At 42.7% G+C, this 14,550-nt stretch overlaps 1 protein-coding gene across 2 annotated transcripts in view; it reads right to left on the minus strand.

Annotated features, from left to right (window-relative positions):
- The window catches only part of DMXL2 (Dmx like 2), a 111,182-nt gene extending 97,401 nt beyond the window's left edge, over positions 1-13,781 (minus strand). For both annotated transcript variants that reach the window (XM_075006470.1, XM_075006469.1), the window contains exon 1: positions 13,606-13,781. In XM_075006470.1, coding sequence (XP_074862571.1) covers positions 13,606-13,692 — 87 coding nt within the window. In that variant the 5' untranslated portion in view covers positions 13,693-13,781. The remainder of the gene's footprint in view (positions 1-13,605) is intronic.
- Between the last annotated feature and the right edge of the window lie 769 nt (positions 13,782-14,550).

Here is a 14,550-nt window from a genome sequence, read left to right on the forward strand (position 1 = left end):
TAACTTTGCTACTGACTCCATTACAGTAGCTGTCCAATTAGTTAAAAATTAGCAATACCCTAGCCCTTATCAATTTTTTACCATACTATATTACATTTGTCTGTATTTACACATGTATTTTTTGATACATGAAATAGCAACAATAGTCTAGCCATAGCCCAAGTGAAGAGTATTATACAAACCTGCCCCATGCATCTCCAGGTAAAGATTTTTCAGTTTTAATAATGCTTATTGTAGCTTTCATGGTATTTATACATTTTATTAAGATTTTCTGGCCCTTGTATTATCTCACACTCATTATGCTACTGGCTTGAATACATCTAACTGGGTTACTTTTCTTCTCATTCTCACCTCTTTCCTTCCACTCCCTCCTTTGGCAACAGTCCTGCAAGTGACTATATGGTTGGACACCAGCAGCCAGCCCATGGTTTGTAAATGATCCTGTTGAAGTTGGACTTTGAACTGCAGGATCAGGGCCTCATACTGTAAATTCTTTGGGGGCAGATACTGTGTCTTGCTTGGTTTAACTTTCTTACTTTTACATGTGTGTGAGATGATTTTTGGCTTTTGAATAGAACTTTTTTTTAAAAGTGCAGATAAACTTCATACTAATTGTCATTAAAATCTGAGTACCAAACAAATCTGCCATTGTTTGTAAAGTAATCTTCCCTTCTTAGTTAGTCTACCCTACAAAATTAAAACAAAGATTTCACTCAAATAACGGTTACGTACTTTTCTGGACTGCACAACACATTTCTGCATTCCATGTATCTGATCATAAGTCTCTGCCTTTTGTGCTCTATTCAGTACATGGACTGTTAGAAATTCCTAAAATACAGTCAAGTTGCACTTAAAACAAGCCCAAAAAACATCCATCAATCAACTAAGATTTTAATTAATTCTGGCCTTTTGTTCCTTGAGTTGGAATACAGCAGAAGCGGAAATGTCATGTAATATTTAACAGTATCCTCCATCTTATTTAAAAGCACAATTGATTCTCACTCCTTTGAGTCAGTCATGTTTTTACCTCCTTAACTAACAGCTACATGGGACCTCGAATATACTGGTATTGCTGTTGGGAACAGAATAAAAATACACTGAGATGAGGTCTGGGACAGAGAAGCAAAATCTATAAAGGATACAAAAATGAAAAAGAGATCCTGGAGAAAAGCAGGAGCTCAGGTCCACAATAATGACAACACTGAAAAAAGCTTAATAATCAGCAGTCAGAAGGCACAAAAGGAAACTGCCATCAATTTTGCTTCTAGTCACGCTGATATCTTCCAAGCAAAAATTAAATGGATTAGCAATTGCCAAAGAAGTAAGGATGACTTGCAAGATATACAAGCAGCTAACAAACTACAGTTTGCCAATGTCCTTGCTAAGTGCTTATGTGTCTGCAAAGTTTAAATTTCAGTGAAAAGTCATTTTTATGTGTTTGACCTAATATCTCCTATATTTGTTCGTGTGTCTAGAAGCAAGTGTTTCTGTAAAGTAAAACAAAAGTCACCACGGTCTGATGAAATACATTGTGGAATACACAGGGAGCTAAATGAAGAGCTATTGAGCCCTTAGTGATTATCTTTGAAAAGTCACAGAACATGGGAGAAGTTCCAGAGGACTGAAAAAAAAAACACAAATGTAGCACCAGTCTATAAAAAGGAAATAAGAACAAACTGGGAAATTACAGACCAGTCAGTTTAACTTCAGTCCTTGGAAAGACAAGTGAGCTAATAATTAAGTAGTTAATTTGCAAACACCTGGAAGACAATAAGGTGATGGATTTGTCAAGTACAGATTGTGTAAAACCAACTTACTAGCTCTCTTTGTGATAGAGCAATTAGTTCTGTGAATGGGGGAATGCAGTAGATGTGGAATGTCTTGACTTCAGTATCAGAGAGGTAGCCCAGTTAGTCTGTATCTTCAAAAACAAGAAGTCCTTTGGCACCTTATAGACTAACAGATATTTTGGAACATAAGCTTTCGTGGGCAAGAAGCGGGTCTTTGCCCATGAAAGCTTATGCACCAAAATATGTTAGTCTATAAAATGCCACAGGACTTCTTGTTGTTTTTGACTTCTGTAAGGATTCTAATACTGTCTTGCATATAGGAGCCTCTGACTGTTACTGGAAAGATCCTGTGTGCTGCAATCTGGCTCTAGAGATTACAACTCCCATGAGGCTTTGGGAAGAAAAGGGAAAGAAAAGTGTGATTTTTTTGGCTAGGCTGAGGGAAGAAGGCAGTGGCATTCCTGGTTTTGGGGTGTTAAGGCTGATCAAACAGGCTACTTCACAGCAGGTGTGGAGTTTTCCCCCACACCAGGAACTGTTTTGGGGAGCTACAGTCTGCAAATGAGAGACCCTGCAGGGAAGGAACTTGATCTGGGTCTGTTGAAGTGCTGCAGAGGCCAGTTCCAGGTCAGAGGGGCTGGTCAGCTTGTTGCCTTGTCTTGACTGGGCTGATACACAGAAGCCTCACCAAGCTGTCTGCAAGCCAGTGGAACAACAGCAACACACCAATGAAAGCAAGTATCTGAAACTGATAACTTTGACTCCTTCAGGAACCCGATGGGCAGAATCCCCTAGGATGCTACCATGAAGGGAAAAGGAGTCCAGGAAAACTGGCAGTATTTTAAGGAAGCCCTATTGAAGGCACAGAAAGAAACCATCCCGATATGCAGCAAGAGAAGTAAATATGGTAGGAGACCAGACTGGCTTACTGGGGAAATCTTGGAAAACTTAGGCACAAAAAGGGAGCTTACAAAAAAGTGGAAAATTGAACAGATGTCTAGGGAGGGATATAAATGTATAGCTTGAGAATGTAGGGCAGTTATCAGGAAGGCAAAAGTGCAACTGGAATTGCGACTCACAAGGAATGTGAACGATAACAAGAAAAGTTTCTACAGGCATGTTAGCAAGAAGAAGGTGATCAGAGAGGGCTTGGGGCCCCTACCACATGAGGGAGGTAACCCAGTGACAGATGATGTAGGGAAAGCTGAAGTCCTTAATGCTTTCTTTGCCACTGTCTTCATGAACAAAGACAGCTTGCAGACTAATGAGATAAGTGATACACTGTGGGATGAACGTGGACAACCTCTGGGGGGGGTGGGGAAGAACAAGTTAGGAGCTATCTAAAAAAGCTAAACGTACATAAATCCATGGGCGTGAACCTAATTCATCCGAGAGTTCTGAGGGAGTTGGCATATGTCGTTGATGAGCCTTTGGCCATTATCTTTGAAAAGTCGAGGAGATCAGGAGAGATTCCGGATGATTGGAAAAAGGCAAATGTAGTACCCATCTTTAAAAAAGAGAAGGATGATCCATGGAACTATAGGCCGGTCAGTCTTACATTAGTCCCTGGAAAAATCATGGAAGGGATCCTCAAGGAAGTCATTTTGAGGCACTTGGAGGAGGGGAAAGTGATCAGAAATAGTCAGCATGGATTCATAAAGGGCAAATCATGCCTGACCAACCTGATTAATTTCTACAACGAGATAACTGGCTATGTGGATAGGGGAAAATCAATGGATGTGATTTATCTTGACTTTAGCAAAGCTTTTGATACGGTCTCACAATATTCCTGTCAGCCAGTTAAAGGAATGTGGATTGGATAAATGGACAGTAAGATGGATAGACAGCTGGCTAGAAGGTCGGGCCCAGCGGGTAGTGATCAACGGCTTGATGTCGGGATGGCGGTCGGTTTCTAGTGGAGTGCCCCAAGGTTCAGTTCTGGGTCCTGTTCTGTTCAACATATTTATCAGTGACCTGGATGAGGGGTTGGATTGCACCCTCAGCAAGTTTGCAGATGACACTAAACTAGGGGGAGAGGTAGATAGGCTGGAGGCTAGGGATAGGGTCCAAAGTGACTTAGACAAATTGGAAGACTGGGCTGCAAAAAAATCTGATGAGGTTCAATAAGGACAAGTGCAGAGTCCTGCACTTGGGCCAGAAGAATCCCAAGCATTGTTACAGGCTGGGGTCTGACTGGCTTAGCAGTATTTCTGCAGAAAAGGACCTGGGAGTTGTAGCGGATGAGAAGCTGGACATGAGTCAACAGTGTGCCATTGTAGCCAAGTATCAGAGGGGTAGCCATGTTAGTCTGGATCTGTAGCAGCAACGAAGGGTCCTGTGGCACCTTATAGACTAACAGAAAAGTTTAGAGCATGAGCTTTCGTGAGTTAACTCACTTCTTCAGATGCTGGTCCTGGAAATCTGCAAGGCCAGGTATAAATAGGCCAGAGCAAGGCTGGGGATAACGAAGTTAGCTCAGGCAGGCAGGCTGAGTTGTATTGTCATCAGTAGATCTGGAGGTGTGAACTCCAAGAGAGGGGTGAACTCCAGATCTCCTGATGACAATACAACTCAGCCTGCCTGCCTGAGCTAACCTCGTTATCCCCAGCCTTGCTCTGGCCTATTTATACCTGGCCTTGCAGATTTCCAGGACCAGCATCTGAAGAAGTGAGTTAACTCACGAAAGCTCATGCTCTAAACTTTTCTGTTAGTCTATAAGGTGCCACAGGACCCTTCGTTGCTATTGTAGCCAAGAAGGCTAATGGCATATTAGGTTGTATCAAGACGAGTGTTGCCAGTAGAGCCAGAGAAGTGATTATTCCTCTTTATTCGGCTTTGGTGAGGCCGCATCTGGAGTACTGTGTCCAGTTCTGGGCCCCAATTATAGGAAGGATGTGGACACACTGGAGAGGGCCCAGCACAGGGTGACCAAAATAATTAGGGGGCTGGAGCATATGACTTACAAAGAAAGGTTGACGGAATTGGGACTGTTTTAGTCTGCAGAAGAGAAGACTGAGAGGGGGATTTGATAACAGCCTTCAACTTACTGAACGGAGGTTGCAAAGAGGCTGGAGAGAGGCTGTTCACAGTGGTCACAGATGGCAGACCACGGAACAATGGTCTCAAGTTGCGGTTGGGAAGGTCCAGGTTGAACATTAGGAAAAACTTTTTCACTAGGAGGGTGGTGGAGCATTGGAATGGTCTACCCAGGGAAGTAGTGGAGTCTCCATCCCTGGAGGTGTTTAAGTCTCGCCTCGACAAAACCCTGGCTGGGCTGATCTGATGGGTTTCGTCCTGCAGGGGGCTAGACTTGATGGCATTTTTTATGTCTCTTCCAGCTCAATTGTTCTATGATTCTATGAACTAAAGAGTGCTCACTTTGGGGTGGGATAACTCATGGTAGTGTATGTGGTAGTTATAGATTTAATTTATGTCTGCGTACAATTAATTGATTTTACGCATGTGTAGTGTGTAACCCTCTTTCCTTAAGTTTTTAAGTAAAGGTGTGTGTTAATTCTAATTTGGTCCACTAGATATATATTATTTATAATTGCCGTTCAGGTGTTAAAACCATCTTATAACTGAAATAAATAAGTTTCCCCGAGGTTTCCAATGACACAGCATTGTGTGTACAGGGGCCAGCCAGCTGGAGGCACTGCTATTTTAGAGACTTTGGAAATCAGGGGTGGAAAGGGGATTCTCAAGTATCTATAATCACCACTGGGACACTCAGGATTTCCTTTAGTATTAAACTCATCAGGTACGCAGGCACACAAGTGAGTGCTGCCTGCTCCCAAGTAACCCAGGAAGGAAAGAAGAAGGGTTACATAGTTATCCATGGCTCACTGGTCCTTCGAGCTGGAAGGGCATATCAAGCAGGGTTCCACAGGGATCACTTCTGGTTCAGTTAATGATTTTCATGGTATAGACAGTACATTTATTAAGTTTACAGATAATACCAAATTGCAAGGGGTTGCAAGTGCTTTAAAAGATAGGATTAAAATTCAAAATGATCTGAAGTAAACAGGATCAAATTTAATAGGGACAACTGCAAAGCATTCCACTTAAGAAAGAATAATCAGATGCACATACATAAAAAAGGAAAATGATTACCTAGGGGAAAAAACTGCAGAAAGGGATCTGTGGGTCAGAGTGGATCACAAGTTAAGTCAGCAGTGTAACTGTGACACAGAGCCACAAAGGGTAACACAACTACCAGTTTAACTGACCCAGATTCAAGCTTTAGAGATGTATTAGTAGATAATCTTCATGTGTTGTGGGTTTACGTATCTATTGAGAGAGGCTGACAATGTGACCACATGGTTCCTGTCTATTGCTGTATTCTGTTAATTCAGAGATCAAAAGGAGATACTGACAGGTAAGTGAAATGTACATAGTGATATCACCATCTTCATTTCTCTGAAGTATATAGCAGACTACCTGTAAATGGTCACAGGGTGGTAGCTGTGTTAGTCTGTATATTCACAAAACAAAAAAGCAGTCACGTAGCACTTTAAAGACTAACAAAATGACTTATTAGCCGATGAGCTTTCATGGGACAGACCCAATTCCAGATCTGAAGAAGTGAATCTGTCCACCAAAGCTCATCGGCTAATAAATCATTTTGTTAGTCTTTAAAATGCTACAAGACTGCTTTTTAGTTTTACCGTACATCATGGAAAACGGGCCATTGCCATAGGTGAATCCATGTAATAATTACAGATGATGCTGAGGAAAGTGAGGGTAACTTGAAAGCTAGGATAATTGCCTGTTGTTCACCCAAGGATTGTATGTTAACAAAAGGCTGCCCCAGAAGTATATGTAGAGTATTTGGGACCTGATCTTTTCTCTCACTTCTGTTTAAGGTTCATCAGGGAAGTCTGAGTCTCTCTCAAGACTGAGGTGTCCATCTCCATTCTGGATCACCCTGACAGTGGACACTGAAGTGTAGCCTGATTAACGGAATCCAGAAAGGGCTCTTTGCAACTCTAAAGCTCACCATCTCTACTATCAAACTGAGCTAAGAACTCTATTCTTACCTCTATTTATACTCTTTTAACCAATACTCCCACTTTTCTAATAAATCTAAGATGAGTTAGTAACAATTGGCTGTAAGAATATATTTGGGTAAGATCTAAAATATTCATTCACCTGGTGCATAATGTGTCCAATCCTTTGGGACTGGTAGAAATTTGTATATGGTAAGATTTTTAGTAATACTCAATACTTTATTTGGCTGTCTGGGGGGAAACCCAAATTGTGTTGCTTTAAGGGAACTGAAGAGAGTGTTATAAACAAGACATGAGAAGTAATTCTTCTGCTGTATTCCATTTTGATTAGGACTCAACCGGAGTAATATATCCAGTTCTTTCCTGAAATGGGCATCCAGATCTGGACAAACTGGGAAGAGTCCCGAGAATAGCAACAAAAATAAAGGTCTAGAAAACATGACCTATAAGGGATGACTGAAAAAACTGGGTTTGCTTAGTTCGGTGAAGAGAAGATGGAGGATAGGGAGGGAATGATAACAGTTTTGAGGTACATAAAAGGTTGTTACAAGGAACAGGGGAGTAAATTGTTCTCTCTCTACCTCTGAAGATACAACAAGAAGCAAAGGGCTTAACGTGCAACAAGGGAGGTTTACGTTGAACATTAGGAAAAACTTCCTAACTGTCAGGGTAGTTAAGTTTTGGAATAGAGTGCCTCAGGATGTCTGCGTCATTGGTGACGTTTAAGACAAGGTTAAACAAATACTGGTCAAATTATACCAGGCCTAGATAATACCTAGACCTGCCATGTGTGCAGGAGACTGGACTAGATGACCTCTGGAGGTCCACTCCAGTTCTGTGATTCTATTTTAATAATTGTTTTCATAAAGCAGTCCACCTTCCTACCTGTTTTGGTTGGCAGAGGAGCCACATTAACGTAAAACCAACCTTTAACAAATCAGCAGGGTAGAACATCATCTGTTTGCCAATGGTGCTTGAAGATTGTGCAAAGTTGAAAATGCAAATTAATGGGATAGTTGACTTCTCAGTGTTTTGAGAGTTGTTCTATACTTACATTTTGTTTGTGTAACTATGTTTAGTTGGGTGTGTGTGTGTGTAGAGTGGGAAACTATTCTCCTAATCAATAACCTATGTAAAAAAAAGTCCTGGTGAACATGTAGTTAAACTGATTTAAAAAAAAAAAAAGTTCATGTTAGGGAAAACTGATATCAGCTACACCAGTAAGAGGATTGTTGCTGGTACAAGCTGCATCTCCACTTGGAGGATTTGCTTGTAAACAGGGCCTCAGACATACATAGAAACTTGAGGTGTAAGAGATTTTAGAGTTCATACGCCAATGGGATGAATAGAGTCGTTCTCACAAATATGAACGGTTTTTGTTTTGAAGCATGGATGTGGCAGCCTCTTTTACCAGGACCACTTCTAATTTACTGTTAAAAACATGTTTTCAGTAGATTATGCAAGGAAGTCATTATCTGGCACTTCTTGAGCTCAGATGTACTGGGACTCTCTGAATATCATATACAACAGGTATTTGGGCGTGGATGGGGAGGAGAAAGAGGAAGTTAGCTAATGGATCTCCTACGTGGAAGGTTACAGTAGAGTACAGGTTACTCCTATCTCCACGAGTGTTGTAGGACTACTGAGCTTGAAACAGTTGATGTTGGACAAGGGCATGCATGATGGGGGAAAACATTCTTTTCTGCAATCAACTACTAATTTTCAGTTCACAGCTTGGCTGCTTGATCTACATGCTAATGGTGTGGGGGAACAAGTTGTGGGCCACCAGGCTGTTCTGCTATTTCAAGCTGTTTGCAGACATATTTTAAGTAGAGCTTGTTGAATTTTCAGCCAAATAATTCCATCAAAGATTAAAGTCATATGAAAACAGTGTTATGCAAATTTGTTAAAACAAAATTTATTCTTTGAATTAAGCCATTTTGCTGCATTCTACTCACACTGTCCAAAAGATTGCCTTGAGGCAGAGTTCAGCTATAATTAAAAAATACAAAATTAAAGTTCTCTATGTAGCTTTGGTTTGTGCATGCATATTATGGCACTGTCTTACAAAACACCACATAGGAATAGATTTGTACTTTGCCCTGAGTAAGGGACAGCATAGAACCAAACTGCTCTGGAAGCAGAACGATGACTGAACTGAGTTTGACCCTGTCTAAAAACCAAAAAGAAGTGCTACTTTAGAATTAGCTAAACCTTTAAACAAACATATTTTGTAATGTCTAATGCAGACAATTAAACACCTTCATATTAGCAGCCCATGTTGTAATCTTGCGGGAGCCAAGGCTACAACAGCAATTAACATGAGTGATGTCACCTTTGCTCTTTCCACCCGGACTGTGTCCTCTGAGAAACCATCACAAAATCTAGCTTTCTTGTTCTATCCTCAGCTATGCAGAAGTTACACTGTCAACACCTCTGTGGGAATTCTTCACCAAAAATTAAAAGTTTTGTGCACAGTTTTTTAAAAAAAATTCTCCACTTTATTTTTCAAATAATTTTAGGTTGCCAGTTTCAATTATTATGGTAATTTGTTTCAAAATACCTATTAGCAAGTACGTAGCAATACAGACAACAAAAAAGACCTAGGAAATGATTTTGAATAAACAGATTCTGTAGTAGGTATTTTAATACCAAATGTGATATATCTTTGTTGACAGCTCTCCTTTGTTTCAGTGAAATTAAATATTTAATTTAAACAAAATCATTCCACCAAAGTATTGCAACAACCTGGCTTAAGGTGTTAGCTTCTTTATGAACTATTTTATAATTGTCTATCACTATCTTGTCCAACCTCAATCTTCTTTGTATGATGTTTTAGGGTCTCAACACTGAAGCAGAAATGTGAGGGTGTTAGTGAATTAGCAGTAGTTTAGCTGTAAGACAGATGATGGTTATGGAGAGGGGAAACAGGGAATGGCAGTAGTTATGGAGGTTGTTTCATTTACACAGTTCACCAGACAACCCCACTTTGTCTCTGGAGGTTATATGAGAGCCTCTATGCCAGACATGGGTGGGACAGCTGGAGGAAAGTGCAGTGATAGCTGAGGAGGGCAGGTTCAGACGGTCAAAGAATATAAAAGAGACTGAGAAGCCACTAAGGTCAAACAAGCACAGAGTGGAATTCAGCAAAGTGGGTGTAAATAATGTAGTGTCCAAGATCACCACAGCATCAATAAATTACATGCATGAGAAACTATACCATGTTACTAAATCAGTGTACAGAACAAAAAGGCAGTTCTGTAGTATTTTAAAGATTAACAAAATATTTTATTAGGTGATGAGCTTTCATGGGACAGACCCACTTTTTCAGATCTGGAAAATTCTGATTATTTCTTCAGTGGGAGTCAAATTTAACTGAAGACACTCCCACATATAACTAGATACAAGATGCCTTGTGTGGACCTAACCACGCAGTATAGACCAGGTCTTGGTCTCCAACTGTCTCTCAGGACATATCTAAACCAAAGGCACTCAACAGCAGAGCGATGATGCAATTGCTATGCCACTGTAGTCTCACAGTGTAGTAAATTACAGTGATAGAAGGGGTTTTTCCTGTTGGCATAGGAACTCAAGCTGTGAACAATGGTAGCTCGGTCAACTTGAGCATTCTTCCATCAACCTAACTCCACCTACATCAACAGTTAGGCTGGCATAGCGATGGTGCTCTGGGGCACAGTAGCTACATCAACTTAGGGTTTAAGTGTCAAGAGTACTTCAGCCTTGTACTCTGAGCCCTTCCCTGGGATAACTGTCCAGCTGCAGTTTGGAGCTCAAGGTAAGTGAATCTAAGGAGAATGTACACAGTACAGATGATTGCTGAGGGAAGAGATTATGCTCAATTCTGATTAGAAAGTTCGGTGATTTTTAGTAGCTGCTCTCTAATAAGCTCTGAGCATGAGCAAATGGCATGTTTCCAATTACAATTAATCCAAATATGACTACAGGATTATTCCAATGGGAAATTTCACATTTCTGCTGCTCATCTTTGGAGGCAGAAGGGTTCTTCAAAGAAACAGCTGCCAAAATAAATTATCATTAACACAACTACTTTCCCAACCCCATTTTGAGAAAGAGCTGCACAATTTTTGCTGAAAACTTGAAAATAAAAACAAAACAAAACAAAATCAGATGTCAGCAGAAAACAATGGAATCTTAGCAGACTCCAAACTCCTGTAGTTTCACAAAGCCGTCATCAACTGAAAACAGGAGCTGTCTTACAATGGGAAGTGGTAAGCAAACTAAACTATAATGAGGTAGTCCTATAATTTGGGGGCTAGGAAATTCACGGTCCATTTGTGTCAATTTCATGGCCAGGGTTTTTGTTTTTATTACTCAATTTCATGTTTTTGGATGTTTACATCAGAAATTTAATGGTGGTGTAACTGTGATAATCCAAAGCCAAAAGGCAGTTAGGGTGGGAGACTCACAAAGCTATTGTAGGGAGACTGTGGAATTGCAGCTTTTACTTCATCCCTTGGGCTGACAGCAGCGCTGTTTAGAGTTGAACAGTCATAGAGGAAAGCTCCGAGCTCTCAAGACAGCACTACTGCCAGCAGCAACACAGAAGCAAGGGTCACATATTATGAAGAGGGAATTACCATATGTCAGGTTTTTCTAGCAGCCTTCTGCCCCACCAGGGGCCTGACAGCTGGAGCTACATTATTTCCATGGGGGAAGAGGGTGTGCAGATGCATGTGTAAGGGCTTGAGCCACAACCTCTCAGCACAGCAGGGGAGTGGTGGTGGGGAATGACAGTTGGAGCCATTGAGCTTCTTGCAGCCAGGGGAGATCCTAGAGGTCCTCTAGGAGCAACTCCTACACAGGAAAAGGAAATATCCCTCTCCATCCTTACTCTGGATTAGCAGGTGGCCCACTGCACAGTATAGGGGTTTCTGCCAGTTGTCATGGGGAGATCAGATTTCCCAGTCCATGATGTGTTCTTCATGACTGTGAATTTGGTAGGACCCTGCCTATCACAATACAGCATTATCTATGTGCATGGTGCTTAAAGTAATCAACATTAACAGGTCCATCACAGGAGATTCATAATCTCCATTATGCATTAAGGCCCTAATCCTAACGAGTTCTGTACAGGAAGACCTTTGTGCTTACACAAAGCTAACTGTACACTCGGGTCCTAAACCAACAAGAAATCATATGCCAAGAGTAAAATGAGGGAATGGGAAGTACAGAGTTACAACAGAGCAAGATCATGAGAAGTTTTTTCTCTTAACATATTTTACTCTGTAGTTCCTTTTAAATTTAATGTAACATAATAAAGTTGCAGACAAAAGCCAGAGAAGAGGCTGGGGTGTTTTACATATTATTCCACAATCAAAGTGAAACTCAATGATTTTGCATTTTGTAAAATGACTAATAGTCTTGGAAAACTGACATAACTTAGTACTGGTTATCTGTAAAAGAATAATGTTCATGAATGTTGTAAAAACAAATAAATTATATTGCAAAGAGGGCATGTTATTAACTGACTCTCCTGGCCATTATAATGGAGAGAATAATGCAGTATATGACTTTATGTCTCTCAAAAGTAACAGTAAGCTACACAGTGCCCTTAGATGTCAATAGCTCTGCATAGCAGCACACCAGGAAAAAAATGCTCAGTCTTACTTCTCTTTATATTTTGCAGACTTTTAACCATTAAAATAGTTATGATAAGACCAAGCAGGCTTTAAAATACCAACTAGTCTTCCCAGGGTTATTTTAGCTTGAAAATGATGCTCTGTACCACATAGCTAAGTACTAGTTCAGGCATGGAATAATGTCAGGCAAAGGTTAACACAAAACTTAATGACACAATTCCTCAAATTGTAAAACACTGATTACATTATATTGTACTGAAAAACTGCAGAAGCTGACTCCACATTGAAATCAGATAAAAATCACTTTGTAACCCAAAACAGTGAATTTAAGTGTACATTAAAATGGGGGAAAGAGAGGCCTGTGGAAAGAAAATCCATTCAAAATATAAATTACTAGGCTCTACCAAACTGTTTTTAATGTCTTATCTTTTCCCACTTATATTAAGGGGAACTTTTGGTAAAGATATGTTAATAGTTAATTTTGCAACACCTCAGAGTACCCAAAAATTGATGGCTCACCAACAGCAGATGTGGGGGTATTTAAGAAGATTGCTCCAACTGAGTCTTTTAAAGGGCAGATAGCTAATAGCATGACTATGTCATTCATTGAACACACGCTTAGGGATGTGCATTTGATTGATTTTCTTCCTCCCTTCATCTTCACAATGTCAGGTAGGCCCTCACCACTTGCTAGAGGTGACAGGGGCAGCCTTGAATCCCTGCCCCCATCTGTGGCTGTATTCTGGGCAAGTAAAGCAGCTGATCACTCTCTTCCCCCAGTTGAGGGCCAGTGGATCAGTGCATGGGAAACAGACACCAAAGGACTGAATACATGGATTATAGCTGCCTGTCCCCAGTCACTTTCTCTACTGGAGCATCTCAGTATGATGTTGACAGCAGAGCACAACAACCCACCATGCACCTTGTCATCACCCTCCCACCTTCCTCACCCCATCCCAGTGCCACACCTATAACTCCCCACCCACCCCCACGACAACACCCTGGTCAATTACCCCAACCCACTAACCTGCTAATTACTCCAGCCTTAAATACACCATTACCCAAGCTAATTACCACACCTGTAAGTACTCCATCCCACTTCGCCAGCTATAACTACCCAACACCCTTAATTACCCCCACCCCTTCCTAACCGGCCCCGCCCAGCATCCCCCGCGCCGCCCTCACCGTGAAAGGGGTGTCCCCGACACTGCCCACCGAGTAGCAGTTGTCCCCGGGGTTGACGGCCCCCGTAAGCACCTGGTGCAGATGCATAGCGGCCCTGCAAGCTGCGGTGGGGCCAGCAGTGCGGCGCGGTGCGGCGCGGCGCAGCGGCTGCCCGCAACGAGCGAGACCCGGATGGCTCCGCACTCGCTCCCTCCCTCCCGCCGCACCGAACAGAATTCCACCGGCGCCCGCAAGGGCGCGCGCAGCTCGTGCTCGAGCCGCCGAGGGAGATGGGGCACGCGAACCAGGTGAGCGGCTGCGCGCGCAGTGCCCTCGCTGGCAGGGGCGGTACAAGACCGCGGCGCGCGTGCGCGCGCGGGCAGGGAAACTCGGCGGAAGCAGCGGAGGGCGTGGGCCCGCCCCCCAGGTGCGCGCGCGGCCTGTGGGTGACTGCGGTGCGCGGACCGTTGCGAGTCGGAGCGGGGCACAGGCCTGGCCCCCAGGGTAGGGAGCTGGTGCGCTGCCCCCTCACAGGGCACATAGCGCGGCGGCCACTACGTATCGGCTTGTTGTCCGATCCCAGGGCTGCAAAGAGCGGCGCTAGCGGTAAACAGCTGTACAGCCCCTGGCTGTGACGTGAAACCGTGTGAGAGAGGCAGGCCGCCCACGCGCCCCCGCCCAGCGGTCAGAGCGGGAGCGAGAGCTGTGCAGGTGTTAGGAGATGCCGAGAGCCCGCCCGAGGGAAGCTTGTAAGAAGCGATAGAGCCGCTGAGCTGGCAGGGGCGATTCTAGCAAAGGCTCCCGAGCAGCGCCGTGGTTGGTTGTCCGTTCCCAGAGGTGTTTGTGGTCTCCTGTTTGCACTGCTGTGACTCGCACACAGCTTGTGAGGCCCCTAAAAATAGGCACCGCCCACTTTCTGCCTGCTAGGGGTCCTATAGAACTGGATGACACTCCCGAGAGGGAGTG

Source organism: Carettochelys insculpta, chromosome 12 (genome assembly GCF_033958435.1).
Source record: "Carettochelys insculpta isolate YL-2023 chromosome 12, ASM3395843v1, whole genome shotgun sequence".
Lineage (NCBI taxonomy): Eukaryota > Metazoa > Chordata > Testudines > Carettochelyidae > Carettochelys > Carettochelys insculpta.